Here is a 19834-nt window from a genome sequence, read left to right as displayed (position 1 = left end):
AGCCTTTCCAAACGAGCCACACAATTAGTGCTATGCTGCAAATCACATTCAAATCACAAAAACAAAAACATTCAGGATTAGTGGAAAATTTGCATTCTCTTCTAACTGACATATTTGTTGAAAAACATAATTCTTGCATGTCCATTCACAGCCTTGCCAATTTGAGAATTCATTTGGCTCATTCACTGGTCACAGTGTCAAGATCAGCATGAAATGCTGTACAAACAGGCACAGGAGAATTCCTGTTGTTAGTTGTGCTGAAGCAATGTGAGGCGTTCTGTGTGAAAGATATTATGCATTCATAATGTAACAAAAAGAAAATTATGCAGACATCTGCCCATGAGTAATTTCAATTAGATTAGATAATTAGCTAGAAAGAGTGCTTAAGATACAAAGTTGTTCTGAAGATAGTGTGTAAGTGTTGAACATCGGAGTTCCAAGTTTCTGATAATCTGACCCAGCATATGAAATGGTGGCATCAATGAAAAGCAGACAAGCATGACAATCGGTGAACTGTAACAAATCATGTGTTCGCTAGCGGGAATTCCATGGCAGACGAGTTCTTCTTCCCCACAGTAAGCGACGTAAGTCGTTACTGGCAACTCTGTTGACAGTCCAACACAAAGGTAAACATTACCACACCTTTGTTTGAGGAAATGAAAATTAAGTCAAGTTAATCTTTTATCCTCAGTAAACATTTTGGAGCTAATTAATTTGATAAAGAGTAGCACTACTTCACCTTGTTTAATGACAGTGTCAACTGAAATAGGTCATGCATTCCTAAAGACTATACTGTACAGGATTCAAGGGTTTAACTTGAGAAATGAGGAACGGGTAAAGAGGCATTCTAAATATGTGCAATCTGCTTAGAATTGCATTTGTTCCAGAAAACGAGCAAACGTCTTTTACAAGGGCAGGAATAGTGAAGAAGATATATATAAATATGACTGTTCATTCCACAAAATTATTAGCTAAGAAAGATCTTTCACTTAATCACGATTGATGTCTACCTCTGAATCATTACCACGTTTTTATGTTTCATAAGATGATTGTGTCGTGAGATGATTATTTGTGAGTTCTCTCTGAGGCTCTATCATCTGTCATTGTGCTAGTGCCAATAATACTTCTCAACAAATAATAAGAAAACTTGCATTCCTCTCAATTAATTTTTCAAATTGGTCAGCTGTTGAAATAACATTGTTATTTTCTTGATAATTACGATGAATCGTGAACGGGAACAACACTACATACACTAGCAGAGTGGCTCAACACGAATTAGGCTGTGTGCGATATGCATTCACTTATTATTTTTTGAGTATGCTATTTGCATATGCATGTGGGGTGGCTCCAAAACCGGATGCTACAATTGGAATGTAACCCAGAAAGAGAAAATATTCATTCCAATCACCAAACGCATATATGTATTAATGTATAATAGTTTGAGACCTCATATTTTGGCTAGAGAAAGGCAGAAAGCAGAGGTGTCATAGTTTCCTTTAGAATTATGGTTGTCACCTACTCATTGAATAGAATAACATGACTGTAGACCTGTCAGCCAGTCAAAGGAGAATTCACCTTAATTAAGTTAGAGCTATCAGTGGAGGCACGGTAATAAAAACAGCCAATTGTTCATTGGCGTTTGAGGCAATGAGAGAGGTAGCACTGTGTACGATTCTAGTGGATTTTCACTCTGAACTCAAGCATCTACCTCATGTCAATCACCTACAAAAACAGGATTTTTGGAAAAAAAAACAGGATTCCAGAAAAACCTGCTGGACTCTAAAAATGGCACACATCTAAAACACACACAACTAAAGAGACAATAGACATCACTATATAAAGAAACAAATCCTCCTTGTTATGGTTTCTATAATAAGTATACCAAAGCAAAAGGAAAAAAGAATCACCACCTTTGTCAAGAAAAGAAGACTCCAGACAACATTTCACAACTGTGGTCTGTGCCTGGTTTCACAGAGCTGGTAACAAGCCTTATGTCCTATTACTAACTGCTAAGTATTATTCATTTGACTAATATTTTCTGTGGGAAAATATAACTATTGTTGTTTATTTGTCTGTGAAATAAACACTGTCATTTTATTTTGCATTTCTGAGTGTCATAATCAGAATCTTGGGTCATATGTCGCAATTTAGCTGCAGTATAGAATTTTGTGCTGTGTGCTGTTGTTAAAGTGATTACAGATATGCTAAACTAGCTTAATAAATTATCACAGTAATGTTTAGTCCAACACCCTCAGTGCTTCAGATAAAAATAATATGCCTTAAATTCCATAAACACATACATAGTTAATGTATTCCACCATTGTATATCAGTGTGTTTACAATGAACTTCTGTCCTTTGAAGAGTTTCAGAGTTCTGGGCTTTTGCAAATTACAAATAGACAATAGCAAAACTCTTGTGCATGTGAATACATCTATGCATCCTCTATGATTGAACAAATGTCTTACTTCCTTCATATTTCTACTAAAGAATTTGGATAGTGCCTAAGATGGAGGCCATTTATTGATTTCCAGGTCGCAGGGGATGCAAGGACACGGGAATCAGGGAGAGGACACAATTTAGCACTTTTGGAATCCAGCCCAAGTTTCCTCAACATGTAGGAGGGGCGTCTTCAGACCTATGTGTTCTTCCATTTACACTGCTCTCTAGTCTTCACTTCTCCATTGCTTCAGGCCTTCATTTCTACCCCTCCCCTCTTCACCCTCTGTCCTTTCTGGGCTTCTCCCTCCACCCCTCCACCCAGCCTCACAGAGAGCCTCCATCCTCCATTCTTCCTCCAAGGGGAGGGTGGCTTCTCCGGAGCCCGCTCTGACCTCTGACCCCCTTCCCCTGTCCTGTTAACAGGAATCTCTTCAGGCGTCACCTCCAGCCCACGCCGATCGCTCTCCGCCTCACGTCGGCGCAATCAATCGTCCTCGCACCCCGGGGATATTTATATAAACTAGGTCAGAATGTTGGTATCTGACCTGTGTGTGGTCGGTATGCGGCTGCAAAGCTTCAGGCATTCAGTTCTGCGCTGGATTCTGCCTCAGCTATCTAACCCGGGCTGAGGTTTACGTGCAGTGCCTTTGCTCACTGAATGTCTTAGGCTTGTTGCACTTGTATGTACTGTGATGTAAAGTAATGTTAAGGGGCATTACGTAAAGTAAAGTAATAGGCTAAGAAACCTGCTTTATGGTTTAATTCAATTACTTAGGGACACGGGAGAGGTCCTCTTTTAATAATCTAAAATCTGAATTCCTGTAAATTCCTGAGTTTACACAGCCCAGTTCCTTTTCTGCTCTGTCACAGAGTATCATACTACTCAAGTGCTACATTGAGCCGCAGCTTGCTGGGCTACTCAAAAGCCACAGTTGATTAAAAAGCAACTGGAAATGGCAAAATGGTCATTTGAGCTTGAACATTATATTATTCATTTCAAACCTTTCTGTCATGCACAAGATATATGCCTTAGATTTCATGTGAATTGCTACATGTTCTTTTGTATTACAGACAAAGTGGCTGATGATCAACATTCACTGGTTGCCAAATTCCCCAAGAGTGAAGGAACTGTGTAAATGAAAGTCTACCCATCCAGAGCAGGTTCCAGTCATTGTGGCTTAAGGAAGAAAAAAAAAAAAGTGTGATTTTTTTTGAAATACCGCAACACCAGGCATGGAAATGACACTTCCCTCGCATAGCAGCTTTATATACCCGCTTGCGACTGGATGTGTGTCTCTTGGCACTTTTCTATTTCAGCTGCTGCTGACTGAAGCCCAGAGTACAAACCTGAGACCAGGCACAGCCGTTCAGTGGGGGTGCTGTTTGCATCCCTGCATTTGCTAGATTTAATAGCCTCCCACCCGCACCACCCTTCCACAAAGCTCTGTGCCACCTGTGCCAGCCGTGCCAAAGCGTGCCACCGAGCCATCTGTGCGCCTCCGTGTGGCGTGGGCGCCTGTGTCTGCCCACTCACGCCAACGACATCACAAGACCCAGCTTTGGCAAAGCCAAGGAGGCGAGGTGGGCAACCGAATGCTTTTCCTTTTAACTCACTGATCTTCGAGGGACACCTGATGGTCCATATCTGATCAATATGGGATTCCACCTTGGTGCACTCATAATCAGCTTGGACTGCAGAATTGGTTTAGAGCACGTGGACTTAGAATGCTCGATCGGTTTGCAGGGGTAGGAAGGACTGTTATAGATTTAGAACACAGGACTAGTCTACAGAAGATTCAATTTACAGGAGAAGGCAGTATTGGCAAACACAGGACTCTATCAGGAGAAAACAGGACAGGCTGTGCCGCCCCTCAAGCACAGGTGTTGTCAACGCTTAATATTATGGTAAGTACATGCACACTGCCCAAACGTGACAGCCTTAATGATGCAGGTTTAAGAACCCCCCTCAGCCTTAGCTGTGTAAAGTGCAAAATGTAGGGTTACTCCAGCTCAGCCAAGGAAGCATTCACAGGCCTTCTACTGTAAACCACCTCTCCCAACAGCTTCCTGTGACACTCTCAAACATCTGTGTGTCAGACACAAAAAGGGGCTGGGCAGGTGACAGCATTTCCTTCATCTAGTTAGAGTTAGAACCTTCATTCTGTTATGCGTCCTGACATCACAGCAGTTACCTAGGAAGCATTTGTTCTCCTTTTTATCATTTTCGTTTCCCTTTCTTCAGCCGTCAGTGTGCTGCCCTACTTTGCATTGATGTATTCAGCATTAATCACTTTATGTAGGCTGAGCATGAAAAGACAAGGATCAGTCATACCTGCAAAAGATCACTATCAGGAAAACTACAGAATCACTTCTGTGCGTTAACAGGCACATTAATGGTTTTACTGAAAGGACATGACATAGGAAGCTGCATTACACTGATTAACACTGCCGTCAGCAGGGGGTCTGCTGTGGAAGTCACAGGCTAGTAGCACTCGTGGTCACGCTGGAAGCAGTTCAAGCTGTGCATCTGTGACCCATTCATTGGACCCAGTTACTGTCATATGGGATTCTGTCCCATCACCTCTCTGTCTAATGAGGTGATGTCATGATGCAGTGCTTCGGACAGAAAGTTTTTTTTCCCCTCTTCTGAAAGCATGCACACATAGATTGATGTGCCTCCTTTAAAGCTCAGAGTGATTGTTTTACAGAGTCATGGGAGAATGAGTCCTACACCGTTCTATCCGCTGCAGGGTTATAATGTAACAGACTTCAGAATGTGAGCAGATTTGCCGTTTTCACATCCTGTTTTGGAGGTTTCATGATGACTGTGGGCTGCCAAGACTCTCCTTTGTCTCCTTTGCCTCCCTCAAGTCATTCAGAATATAACGAACAAAACATTACTGGAACTTAAGAAACACGTGTCACGTGCCAAAAGTAAAATGAAAAGAAGATGGTGGTAACTCATTAATTTACGACCAACTTTAACACATCGATTTTAACCTTATAACGAGTCACGCAACTAATGACTAACAAAAGAGAAAATGTATTCAGGGGTACACTCCAAACACAATCTCCGTTTTGGTGAGGTTTGGTAATCGAGACACTTGACACTTGACAGTTTAACTGAACCAAACAGAAAAGATGTGGTTGTGAAACCGCCCTCTGCGATGGCTGCAAAGCTATGCTCCTGCCCATATTTGCCTTTTACATTACTGATTGCTAGACAGAGCCGAATGGAAGGCCTGGAAGATTTACAGTGGTCATAGATAATGGACAGAGATGTACACTGTGGTCATCCCTTCCAAAAGGCAGACGCACAGTAAAGATAGCCTCACAGATCCATCCCTAACAAGAATTCAATGGAGGCCACAAAGCCTGCCGAGGGGGCGTCTGAGAGGACGGCAGCGTTTAGTATTTGCAGAGGGCTTATGTTATCAGGTTTATGGTTAATTATCAGACCCTTTTTCCTTCAAGAGAATATAACGGTTTCCTCTTCTATGTTACTTCCTCTTGCGGGCCTTGGTTTCCATTTTGCTCAGGCAGAGGGCAGGACAATGCAAAGGCAGCCGCCTGACGCCAGTTAAGGGTCCAGGCTGCAGTCCCAGGTGAGACTGGATTACTCTTCCCAGGCTGTTTTTCTGCACTTATCATTATGGGAAAGGCGTGCAAGCACCAGCAAGGCAGAAACCAAGAGTGGACGCTGTTGCTGCAGTCATTTATCAAAACCGAGTCTCAGCGGATCGGTGTCAAAATAATTCCTGGAAAACATCAAGCGCCGCAAATTTGCACGTAATTAATCACGAAAAATCTATTCCAAAATGGGAGACGTGCTATTCACCCCGGATCGGGGGCAGCACACAATGAAAAACACGCTGCTCTCGGACGGCAAGTAAGGCAATCACAATCCGCACTCGAAAAACAAAGACGGCGGAGACAAAGACTCTGTAATTAGGCAACTGATTGGGACTGTGCTTTTGTAATGTTGACTAAGGATCTTAACCCAGTAAACATCCAGCTACACAACAGTGACACACATTAGAGAGGCCACCCTGGGACAGGCAACCTGTTGAGCAAATAAATAAACTGGTGTATCCTATGGAATATTTTGTAAATCGGCATGTGATTTGACTGCAACAACACAGACCCCCTGAGTATAAGTCAGTAAAGTGTATTCATGCTTTCAAGCGTCACCTAAATTATTATGAACTGACCGTCTGACTGCAAATGTATACACTCATAATCTGCCAGCTGACCAAAGAGAATGGCATCATATCAATGCATACACTGCTCCACCCTACATCTGAAAATGGAGGGAAGGGTAAGGTGGCGGGGTCTATTGGGCGGTAGGGGGTATTAAGAGATATGGGGGGGATATTAGTCTTTGCGTGTCATGTGTTTGCTTTCGAAGACACAGGGGGTTTTCAGCTGTGCCAGAATCCCCACCGTCTGTGCTCCGCAATGCGCTTCACAGATGGCCACTCGGAGCGACTCCCATGGGGTCTCGGTCACAAACATCTGTCATTATCTGCATCCGTCTTCATCTTCCGCCTCCCCTTACCATCCTCCTCCCTTCGCTCGCTGCCTCCTAATTGAGATGACTGAATCTAAATGAAAAACAAACACTGGGGCCCGGCACAGTGAAATGAGAGAGGAGCGATTGCCCTACAGAACAGAGATGATTGCCACCATCAGGATCGTGGCCCTTGCAGAATGACAGCAGTCACTTTCCAGCCACTGCTGCAAAAACCAAACTTACAAGATGCAGGCACAGTGAGCCAGCCTGAATGGCCAAGTTTTATTAGTGATAGGAGAGTAAGGCTACTCCGTGCTGTAGACCACCAACTTGTATGAACCAATCAAAAAACTGCTTTCCATAGAAAAACACTCCGATTGTCCAAAAGAGGAGGTTTACAGAAGGACTGAGCATGGTGTTAAGCCTCCGTTATGTTCTTTTGGAACTACCCAGGGCATCTTGTTTTTTCCAGAGTACAACAGGCGGTCTTTAATCGCTTTGTTCCTACTGCTCCCTTTCATTTGACAAATACATTCTGGGACCTTCCAAGAGAACGGAGATCCAATCTCAAGCCAGTGAAAATTCCATCAATCCATCTTATTGGCTGACGGCCCTCGATGTAGCCAGTGGCACACAGGGCACTGTGGCCCGTGGGATCTGTTACAAGGCTGACCCCTATGACCCATCACACTGGCTGATAAGATAATCCCACTCACTGAACGGAATTTAAGGCTGGAGGCACAGGCAACACTGGTCTGCTGGAATCCTGTCACTGACTGCTCTGCCTCAGCTGTGAAAAATAGTGGGGGAATTTTTCAGTTACACAGCCCAGCTCAGTAACCGCTTAAACCTATGAGACACTTGTGTAAACCTATGGGGATTTTTAGTATTATGCCCTTTGGTTTAAGGGGGCTTTGGCTCAGACCGTGCTGTGCTACAGATTGATTCTGTGGATTGACTTTTACCTCCACCCATGCTAAACACATAAGAACTCAGCTGTGACTCAGAGACGCTGCAAGAGTATGTAAATTTTCATGAGCCTGGCTATATACTTTCAAACCAAAATGGAAGATCGCAGCTACACAAATCACCAGAGGATGTTATGAGGTAAGATGATGCAGAATGGATCATTGATCTTAACCAAATATCTTTGGTTTTTCAGTATTTTCCTTCAGAATGAGACACATTTTTCTCCTGCTGCTCGCCATCAAGTAGCATTACCCAACCGTGCCTGAGTATGACAGCCACAGACTCAATGAGAAACACTTGAGGCGTACAAGACAAAATCAACATTCACTGGCTCTGAACACATTTTTAATGGGATCATTATTGATGAACAATGTAATATATTGAGATCAAGCTGCAGAAGGAAACTACAGTTCTGTAGCTAATGGCTAAAGAGAATTACATGACTGGTAAAAATCCACACTAAACAACAAAATGAACTACACCTGAGGGGAACAGAAACATTAAGGGTTTGAATGACAGCACAAAAATAGGACCTATCGGGTCATATGGAGCCCAGGCAATGTTTCCAGTGGTGTAATGACAGAGAACAAAATCCACAGACCTCATACGCTCTGAGCGAGAAGGTGGGGGTCAATAACCAGATTTGACCTTTGGTCCGCTCTCCAGCTCTGTGGCACCTCATTTCATCAGCAGCATCCATCTTTGCACAGAGAACCCAAAAGCACTCTGTTGGAATTGGGGGTGGGGTTGGGGGGGGAGGCAAGTCCGAGCACATATCTGTCCCTTTCCGTGAGCTGGCTGTGTGTAACCTCCCTCCAGCAGGATCCTCTCAGATGCTCGTCTCGGAGCTGCGTTACATAACCTGGCCGAAGCCGCTGCGCGCGGTTCCTTCTGGAGACAGGCTCCGCCGGCTTCGCTGGGACCCCGCAGATGTCCCGCGGCCCTTGAGTTGTCCTTGACTGCAGCTGATGAGCTACACTAATAAGCAAACCTTTCCTTAATCGCACTTATTTGCCGAACGCCCACTTCCCCTTGTGAGTGTCTGTCGCCTCTGGAGCAGAGCACTGCAGCTGGAGATAAAACTGAGGATAACTGTTAGGTAAACCCAGCGCTCCGCTTGCACTGGCAAAGGCACTGATACCCTCAGGGGGCAATACCGCGGTAATCCCAGCTCCAGCAAACATGATTATGCCATTAATAATAATTGAGGAAAAACATCCACCGATTGGAACCGTCACGATAAGGGAATCCCCATTCTGCTTTGTGACCGAGAGTGTTGCCTTGGTGATACAATGGAAAATATCAGCCGATGAGCATGGCTGCACAACAAAATTATTATCATTTCATTGAGTTATTTTGCAGATGCTTTTATCTGGACTGGACTTGCAAGGCCACCACGGCAAGATACACACAATGCACGTCATCAGAGGAGGGAGAAAAATGGCTTAGGTAATGATGCAGGGGAAAGAGTGAACAGAACAGGAGAAAGTAATAACTCAGAACAGGCAAGAGACTACCACTGCTCAAAGGTAATCTAACATTTACATCACACGTCCACCACATATTCTGTCCTTACAAATTCACAGGCAATGTGTTCGAGGTATTCTGTATATAGTGACAATAGAACTGTAAGAGCAACAGGCACATCAACAGCATTTTGAACACCCATATAAATGGAATCTACATGGACCAATGAGCATGTTTCAAAGGACTGCAAAATCACAAATTACATGGATGTACATGTACTATTACCACATTCCCAAGAATGTGATGTGGTATTGAAATTATATTGTACTGCTTCATTAAACCATGAACTAAAACATTACACAGATATGTTTTTCAGATGTTTTAGTTATGCAATGCTACATTTTTCCGTTTTCTAAAAGGGCAAGTTATGTTGTTTTTTTAATTGCCAGTTCCATTTTTTCCTAGTTGATCCACCTTTTATTTTTCTTTGTTTGTTTTTCCACAATTATATATTTTTAATGATAAATGTAAAAATATCACACACAATATTTAGTAACATCAATTACTGAATTAAAATAAATTAATTATTAAACATTGTATTATATTGTATTGTATTATACATGCCATTGTATTGTATTATGTGTGTGTGTGTGTATCTATATATTTTAATGTGTAAAATGTAATTGTTAATACATATTCACTTTGTTGCACATGTCATGTCATATTACACTAGTTTCAATGCAGGATACCATGTAGCTGTGAAAACCGATTCAATTCAGAAATTTTCAGTGCTCTTTTGAAATGGCCAAGTCCATTACCTAAGGTCATTTCTGTAATTCTGTTTGCGAATCTGTCATCAATGAAAGGTTGGGGTCCTTAACGTGAATATATACTGGATGGACAGAACTCCAGGTCACTGGAACTTTTTTGCCTGGAGGGTAAAATTCAAAGAAAGTGGAAACTTTTTTACCTAATTGGCGTGAATGTATATTCACCTGCAGTATTTTTCAAGTTAAACAAAAAATTACTGTAAAGATATCCATCTTAGTAGAAGCATACAACCACTTTAGTCATGCTTACCACTCATCAATACAGTTGTCATACCAGTCCAACAAGACTAATCACCACTGCACACTGACACCCTATGCATATACTGCACAGCCTACAAGCACAGATCTCAGATTGGCTGTGTCTTTGGCAGTGATAATGTGTCCAAGAATGGCAAGTGGTGGTTTAAATAAATTAACACTGTTAAAATCAGCAATGTAGCTACCAGTGACCAATTTAGTGACAAAAATTAAAAGCAACAGCAATGATTACGCTCTTTTTTATATAAGGTGTGATACTCTAAATACAGCAATTGCTAAACTAAAAAAAATGAATAGGGTCCCCATCTCTGATACTTTTGTGAATGTTGCATTATTCCCGTTGCCGCTTAATAACTGTTTCAGGCGAGAATACTGTGTTTCACCTGCCCATCATCACTGGAAATGTCACAGCCATTCCAACACAGCTGCTAAACAGCCACACTATGTGACAGGAGACCACACAAAGCTCTCTTCTGGTCCCCACACACAGTCTGGCTTGTGTTAGTCATTAAACAGCAAAATCAATCAACAGGAAAACCTGTCACTTTGGCACTCAAAGATGCTACACAGTTCGTTGACCACAAAAAAAAAAAAAAAACTTACACAACATTGTGGTTTCTACACGCACTGCACACAGCCATACAGAGACAAAGACAGCTTCAGTACAGTCTCTCAGTACAGCTGGTGGTATTTTAGGCCAGCTATGTTTTGCAATAATGATTACTTCTATAATCGCATTGTTTTTCTCCAGAAAATATTTGCACTACTTTCAGTATGGCTGCAGGGCATAACCCAGTGAAATCCCCTGGAATTTTCTGGAGAGAACATGGACCTAGAAATGCTTCCCATCTCTGTTAATATCATTGTTTGTCAGAGATGAAACCTGGGTACATTTGAGAAGCAGTTCCCCACATCCTGTGTGCCCATCACCATTATAGTCAATAATCAAACTGCAGATTCACCATAAATCTTAGTCTGTCCTATACTTCATTTAAAAAAAAAGCCTAGAATTGATTCATTGCTTATCTGGTGCAGGGAGAAGACTTTTAAATGTTCATGCCATAGTGAGATGCAACTATCAACTGACAGTGAATGCAGACACAAATGTATAAATATTGACCTTGGCTGGATACAGGCTATCCTCCGTGTGGCATGAGGGAGGAATAACTCCTACTTTTCACTGACATCACTGGCCAGACCACAGCAGTGTTACTTGAGGGTATTCCCCAAAAAGTACAGCTTTAAAGGACATACTGTGAGAAGCAGATAGATATCCGTCCAGCAACCTTTTAATGTTTTTTTTATTATTATTTTTCTGCCATGAACGCTCATCTGTTTATCACTGAAACATTATTCTTGGAAGGCTTGTCAGAATACGTGACAGCGGTGTCACCACACTTGGAATCTCTCCCTGCCACTGACATGCATTACCGCACTTCGCTCCGGGGGGACTACGACCTCGAGGTCACCTTTATATGAAACAGCTCCTCCGCCCTTCACATATTTCAAATATGTCGATAATTACATGGCAAATATGCTGCACAGCGCAAACGCGCAAAGCTAGCGTTGTTCAAAGGTATAATATCGTAGTAAACGACCTCATTGAAATGTGTCGTTGTTTCACAACAAATTGGAAACTTTCAATCAATTTTGAGGGTCTACTGACAAAAAGCCACAGTCATTTTAGAAGGTGAAGGCTACAACTTTAACATGCGAGACTTAAGTTTGAATATTGTAAATTAAAGATTAAACCATTAACCATTTACCACTGGATAAAAGCACGACTGAATTTGTAATGTTTTCAACATTCAGATATCAGCAATATATCACAGACAGACCACATTGCCCACCGACAATACTAACTGATACTGGCGTGCAACATTAGATTGAATTACGTTACTAAAAAAGCAATGGTTCACCTTGGCTTTATATGCGGCATGTTGATGAGTACTGTATGTCCCGCAATGCTGCTCGCGGTTTAGTTGTTCTTCACAATCTACGAGTTTGACACGGTAGGAACAAAGTATTTAAGGGAAACAAACCAACCTTCATAATGCCGCAAGGTGTGTTCACCACGCCCTGATTCCTCTCGGCTGAATTATCCCGACTACGGCTGCCAATCCTGGGACTCCCGTGCTCTTTGAATCTTCCATTAGTGTACGCAACCTCGGATCCGAAAACCGGGTGCACGGTAGCCACGGCGGCCGCCGCAACGTCTAGGAATGCCCGGGCACTGGACGGGGGAAGCACGGCGTCATTCTTGTTTAATCCCACTGTTTCTGCTGCGACTTGTGCCGGAGCAGTTGTAGGATTCAACAAAGGTCCCGATGCATTTTCTGTAGCCTGTACTTCAGCCATCATCCGAACATTGCTAAATTGACAAATCGTTAAGCACTGACCCTTTGTTTAAAAAACGTAGCCAAGAATCCGTGAGACACTCCAGGCGTGTGCAATAACAGCACTGATACAGTAGACGGTGTGCTGAGATACACAGATTGGACAGTCAGACTCTTCCAACTCTTTCTCGTCGTTATGTGAAATCAAGCAGATGTTTCCCTCAGATTTTGAATGCCTAAACCAAAATGCATGCGTCGGCAGCGATTACATGACATGAAAAAGAGCTTATAAAAAGATAACTGACAGTCATCGAACGTACTTTCGCTTTACTCCTATTATTAAACACAGGCGTGATCTAAATCTGTTTCCTTCGGAGCGCCGCTTTTGAACGACTGCTTCTCAGTGAAGTCAGAGCGCAGCGGTCCTGCCACACGTGCTTCCGCGGGATGCTGCTATTTACAATGCGCTGTTCTCGGTCGCTTCCTCACACACACACACACACACACACACACACAAGCGAGAGAGAGAACAATTTGTTTATTAGGGTTTTGAACAACAAAAGGTGTCCTCTTTGGGTGAAGATATGCCGTTATAAATATATGTTGCAGTGTGATACCATTCACACAGCCAGTCTTGCTCGGTGTGAGTTAGCGCATCAGTGTCAGCGTGCTGACATTTGCAGTGCCATACTTCTTCATTACATGCTGATAGGTAAAAGCGCTATGAGAGATTGCAGGCCCTCACACCTTTGCTACAGTGCCCCTCTAGTGGTACAACATTGTTATTGCGCTCATTTGATGCAGACCGACCAGCTGAGCCAAATAAATGCACCATCCCTAGCGGTAAGGGTAAAAATAAAATCTACATACTGCATATATATACTGCACACCACAGAATTTGCTATATAACATCAGTACGCTGCTTTCTATACAGAAAAGAGCTTTGAATTGCATGCAAAACAGGAAAAATGTATCTAAAACCCAGTTAACCTCAGACCAGGAAACGAAAGCTGCTAAGTCAAAGAATAGCGGAGGCCTTCCAAGCAATGCATGCAAGCGGCAGCAAGTGAAAGCATGAAAACAGTCAATGGATTGGTGTTGCATTGGTGATGTTACAGATGGTTTGCCAATCAGCAGTGGTAAAATGGAAACTCCCAAAGAAAACTCTTGGTTTATAAAGCATGCCACGTCTCCATCCATGAAAGGGAAATGAGATGGAGGGTGAGAGCAGCGGAAATGAACTTCCTCCACAGAACTCTTCGTCATAGGGTGAGGATCTCTGATCTGTGCCCCCGCTCCACCCATTTGAGCTTCCTCCACAGAGCTCTCTGTGATAGAGTGGGGATCTTCGATCTGTGCCACAGCTCGACCAGTTTGAGAGGAAGGAGTTGAGCCAGTTTGGTAAAGTCACCACTCGAGGAGTTCTTTATGGAGCTTTATTAGATGTGATGCTCTGGGCTGGGCCTCTGAGGTAGATCTCAGACACACTGAAGGTAAAAAAAATCTCTTGAAGGCCCTGGGTTTGGCTGGGAACCAGCCAGGAGGAGCTGGAACCACTTGCAGGGGGGAAAGGTTATCTGGTCCTCGTTTTGTGACATGCTTCTGTTTCAGCTTTCACTACTCAAAGAATGATGGATAAAAACCAATCTCCCCTAATGTAGGTTTCCCTTGTGGTCCAGCAAAGTACTATGATAATTATGCTTGCATTACACTGAATAATTATCATAGCCTTTCTCGCCAGGTACACAACAGCACTTCAGACGTAAGTCTGCAGTCATTCTTCATATTAAGCACATTTTTCCAAGTAATATGCATGTCTGTCAATTCCAACACTACTAACAGTTACTGTCTGTACTCTCAGATTATTGAATGATATAGCATACCAACAATAAAGAGAACAAATGTATTTGCATAATATCAAAAAGTATCTACAGCACAACCAAGTGAATGTAGAAGAAAACAGAAGATATTTTATCCCCACAACCATATGAGATTGCAATAAAATTTGACAATTATTGTCTCTGGGGATATATCGTACAACCACCTCCTAAACAAAGGAGTTATAAGAAGACATATGATGTCTTTATATGTGTAAGGGTCAGGGGTTAAGAGGAGAAAAATGTACAAAACATGGTGCTGAGTCAGTCATACAACCCAAAAGAAGAGCACATTTCAAGCATCCAAATGTGTTTTATTTAGAGTTCTATGTATGCCTCACAGTCATTTTGAAATATAGATAAATAAACTTTGTGGAACATTACATAAAGTGCAAATTACTTGTCCAGCACCATTAAGACCACATTGGTGATCATACATTGATTGTAAATGTAAGCATTAGTTATACAGAGAGAGAAATAAAATTCACACGTGTTATTTGTCTTAGGCTCACCCTATATATTCACAGATGATCATAAAACTGAGTCATTAGCATAGGTAGTTAATGTTAAGCAGTTAGCTAACTTTGCTGAATAGCACCAGCAAGGCAGATGACTAAACAGCCACTCTTGTAATATAAAGATGCCAATCCTAAATAGACGATCTGCTGTGTCACATGTACACATTATCACATAGTATTTATGTATGTGTAGTTTTGTATTTATATCCCATTATTGTGATTTAGCAGATGCTCTTATCCAGAATGAATGACAATTTTATCCATTTATGCAGCTGGATATACTGAGGCAGTTGTGGGTTAAGTATATTGCTCAAGGATATAACAACCATGCCCCATTGGCGAATTGCACCAGCAACCTTTTGGTTATGAACCCTGTTCCTTACCACTGCATTACACTGCTACCCAATCAGTGTTAAACCTGCATGTATCTAACATGAATACAATTGTTGTAACAACCATAATGCATATGCACACAGCGTTACCTATGTGGGTACAGTGTAATTAGGTATTGATGTAAATTATGATGGTATGTCCTAATTAAATTGTGAATAACCTGCATCCATATGATGTGCAGTTCTGTTTCATGTTTCTGTTACATATCACAAATCAGTCCAAGCACTTTACAGACACAGTGACACACAATAATGATTTCTATAGAGTTTCAGTGCTATACAGAAAATCCTGGCTGTATTTTCCATAAAAAAAGCTGATATTATTTGCATGGATCAAAAAAGCAGCATAGACATACAATACATTTTTTTCTAAACACAAGCCAGCACACTGCTCAGCAAATATAAAATTTTTAAACATTTTTTACATAAATGTACACTGCTGATTTGAAAAGCCAAAGAAATCCTATTCACATCAAAGGTTTCACCTTACTTCACCTTGACTGAGACTGACATGTTCTATATGTCTTAGGAACACTAGACAGCGCATGCTGTAATGAGATGAGCAAGGTGAAAAATTGATGCCTGGATATCTCCTTTTATTGTTGAGAATGCCAGAGTCATCCTTCTATTCCGGGCAGGGATAATGCATTATGCAGTGGAGGTGGGGCTGGAGTGAGGGTTGTGTCTTCTCGGACAGCGTTTCTCAAACCTCTCCTGGCGGCCCACTGTCCTGCGTATCTTCTATCTATCCTTGCTGCTTGATTAAATCAGGTGTGCTCAGCTAATCAAAAGTGCCACTGATGAGTTCAGTCAGGTAGGTAGACAGGTAGAAAGGATAGACAGAAGATATGCAGGACAGTGGGCCTCCAGGAGTAGGATTGAGAAACACTGTTCTAGGACCATGGTCATTAGGATCCAAAGTGGACTGCACTAATACGTTCTTAAATGAAAGTATAATTTGTGTGGTCCTGGGGGAATGAATCCAGGTTCTTGAAACCACACAGCACAACTCCCTACAATGGAAAGAATCAGATGAATTAAGTCTAACACCCGTGTGACTAGCACAGGAAACCAGTTGCGCTCTTGCACTATCTCTAAGTGGTGATGTCACCTTCTACAATGGACACACATGTATGCTGAGACAAATTAGACAAATTTCACTCAAGTCACTTTTTTTTTGGGTCAAAAAGTACCACCATGGGAAATATACAGGCTTAAAGTCCCTTAAAGACCCTGACCCAAATGTACAGTTGTCTCATTCCTCCAAATCTGCAACTGAGATCGAAGGATTTAAAACTAGTTGAGTCCTCTTACAGTAACTCAGCTGGCTGTTGGAAGGAAGTGCGGGGGGGGGGGGGGGTGGGGGGGGTGTCGGAGGAGGCATAGATGGTGAGAGGGGGGGCCCCTTGGTTCATGCATAATGTATCCTTAGAAATAATTCACACAAACTCTGGCCTGCTCGCCAGCCTCCCCTACCCAACCATTTCCCTTTAATGTTCAAACTGCAGCCAGCATCAGTAGCTTGAGGGGCTGGAGGATCCCTCCCAGCTCCAGCAAGACGCTGCAGATGCTGACTGAGAGCTTCATCTCACACGGAGGAGCCGCTGGCTTTCTAAAACGGATGCCCACAGTGTGCCCAGAGACAAAGAAAGGACAACGGTGAGGGTGCTAACACTGAGCAAGGGGAGCCCTACACAAACACTCTCCTCGGGACATCAGAGAGGGCCGCCACCGCCGCCGCCGTCGTCTGCGATGCTCTTACTGTAAATGAGGCTTTCTGTTTTCATTTGTGGGTGGTGCGACTTCCTGTGGTGGGAACAGAGACAGAGCAATGCGCAGACGCATTTGTTTTGTTCTCAGGGTTCTAGTCACCGGTTCTTCCGATTTCTCTGCAGGCATTGCCATGCCACCCAGTTTTACCATAAACTTTTGGTGGGTCTATTACAGCAAGTGCAGAAAAGCAGACCTCCAGGGATTGATGGAGCCAGGTTGTAGGCATGGAGACAGTTCCTTCCAGCTGGGAACGCAGAGTTAGTCTGTTGATCATCTGACCAATCCAGTTTAAGAGTAACAAATTAAAAAAAGTGTTAGATTTTATTCTTTTGTTCACTTCGGCAAACTGCTACCTCATAATATTCTGTAAGAGACAAAAAAAGGAACACTCAAGGGGAAAAACACACTGTAGTCATTGACATTTATCGCAGGGTTAATATTCAACTGATTCATGTTCCCTCATTAGGGTGTGGTGAAACTGTCTGGTATCAGGTGGAAGGTCAGGTGTCACAGATACATGGACACACTTCTGTGAGAAAATGGACTGTTCTGTCCAGCTGCAGCCGTTGCTTTCTGTGACCCAGCGCAGTACTTGCGCAACAGGCGCAGTCTGGCTGCACAGCTGCCTTCCTGGGAAGAAGACGATGCGCAGAGAGGTGGAAGAGAAGCGGGGTTCGTTCCCGGGGCGTATTGGAATGATGAGTCAGTCTGCTGATCTTTTCAGGAGCTAAGATGGTTCCCCTGTACTTCCTCTGCCTCCTCACATGACAGAGATGGGAGGGAAATGAAACCGGCCTTGTGCTGCTCTTATTGTAACATCATTCCTGGCTATTAAACTGTCAGCATTCTCCACTGATCTCAGAGCATTCAGGTGTCTGCAGGCCCCCACCAAGAACCCTGAGTGATTTGATTGGCCACTTACAGCACAACACTTGGGTTCAAGTCGATTGAGTGGACTGTTCTAATCACTGCCACATGCCAAACAATAGCCCACAAGAGGACAGAAAGTACAGCTAGCGCTAGCAGATGCAAGGTTATCTGAGGACTGAGATTCAGAGTTACCAGATTAGTGGAACTTGTGGCCTAGCTGCTGAACAGAAATAGACAAGGGGTATTTGCTCAGCGTGAGGTCATTAATCAGTATTAGCTTAATTAATGAGCTTTTGTGGACATTTCTTTCAAGCGCGATGTTGAAGGAACCAGCAGATCTGCTAGGTATTCTCACCAACACTCGGCAACTCAGCCAGCTCCTATATAACTGCATATTATAGGAGCCTGTTTTCGCCAGCAGCATCGGCTGAGCAGCACTGCAGTGGAATGATGCAGCTGTGGATGCTGACCCACTTTAAACTGTGGCACTGTTCCGTAGGCAGGTTCCTCACCACCCTTTAGCTCCAGGGAGACCTGATACTGGGGTCAGAACCCCAAAGGACTGGCCCACATTAACATTAGCTATGGAGCACCCTTACACAAAACTCACAGACACACAGCAACCTTGCTACAAAGGACCCTAAGGTGTCTATCCACTTCCCACAGCAGGGGAACTTCTGCCAGAGAATTAAAATCTGCTGTGCATGTGATGTACCTGACAGAGTATGTAACAGTTGTGCCAGTTTAAAGTGAGAGAGGGGGATGTAAAAGGGTAATCATTTATAGTGAATAACATAGCAACAGTATAAATTTATAAGTCAACAGAATTGATCAGCTTAAACTAGCACAATTGGAAATTATTACTATTACCTTCATGAGAGGGGCAAAGCTATGTTAGCTATGACAGTTGAAAACAAGAATGAAAATATTCGATTACAGATGTTGCTGGAGCCAAAGAAACCTCCACAACTATGTTCACAGAAACCTCACTAACATGTCCAAACTTATACTAGAAGCACATGAACCCAGAGCATACACACCTGGCATGGAAATAACAAAAATGCTATATATCCTGTAGTAGATTCACAGAATTTCTGATCTGAATTCGTGTTGGGCCTGACCTGAAACGACACAGCTAGGCATTGATTGCATAATCCAACCACTTTTCAAGGACGAAGTGTTCTTTGTGTGTATACGAAACCATAACGAGAATCACTGCAGTGTTTTGGTACACATAAACCACATAAGCTTTACTGGTTGCTGACCTGAATGGTATTATTATGTCAAGTAGGTTTTCGGTTCCTCCTGCACAGAACACCCGCTTATTGCTCATGAAATCATTTCTTAATCATGAATGGCTCTTTAGGTTTTACTGACATCTAGTGGTTGCTACTTGAAGCAACAACTTTTGTCAAACGAATTAAGCCAATATAATTGCTGTTGGTGATAGTAAGCACAGGGGTGCAGGCTGTTACCATTTTTATTTCGTTTTTCAGTAAACAGTTGCAAGCTTCAGGTCAGAGAGTTTGATTTAAAGACATTACCAGTGGTCTGCAGAAAATAAAAAAGGAACAGGAAAACATGTTGGTTC

General features: G+C 42.7%; 1 protein-coding gene across 1 annotated transcript in view; it reads right to left on the bottom strand.

Moving 5' to 3' along the window:
* The window catches only part of LOC118795197 (inactive phospholipase C-like protein 2), a 62691-nt gene extending 49496 nt beyond the window's left edge, over positions 1 to 13195 (bottom strand). Inside the window, exon 1 of the mRNA XM_036553595.1 lies at positions 12524 to 13195. Coding sequence (XP_036409488.1) covers positions 12524 to 12838 — 315 coding nt within the window. The 5' untranslated portion in view covers positions 12839 to 13195. The remainder of the gene's footprint in view (positions 1 to 12523) is intronic.
* Positions 13196 to 19834: the final 6639 nt, after the last annotated feature.

The sequence above is a fragment of the Megalops cyprinoides genome, chromosome 19 (assembly GCF_013368585.1).
Source record: "Megalops cyprinoides isolate fMegCyp1 chromosome 19, fMegCyp1.pri, whole genome shotgun sequence".
Classification (NCBI taxonomy): domain Eukaryota; kingdom Metazoa; phylum Chordata; class Actinopteri; order Elopiformes; family Megalopidae; genus Megalops; species Megalops cyprinoides.
Note: the sequence above shows the minus strand (reverse complement) of the source record. Positions and strands in the feature narration are given on the sequence as shown.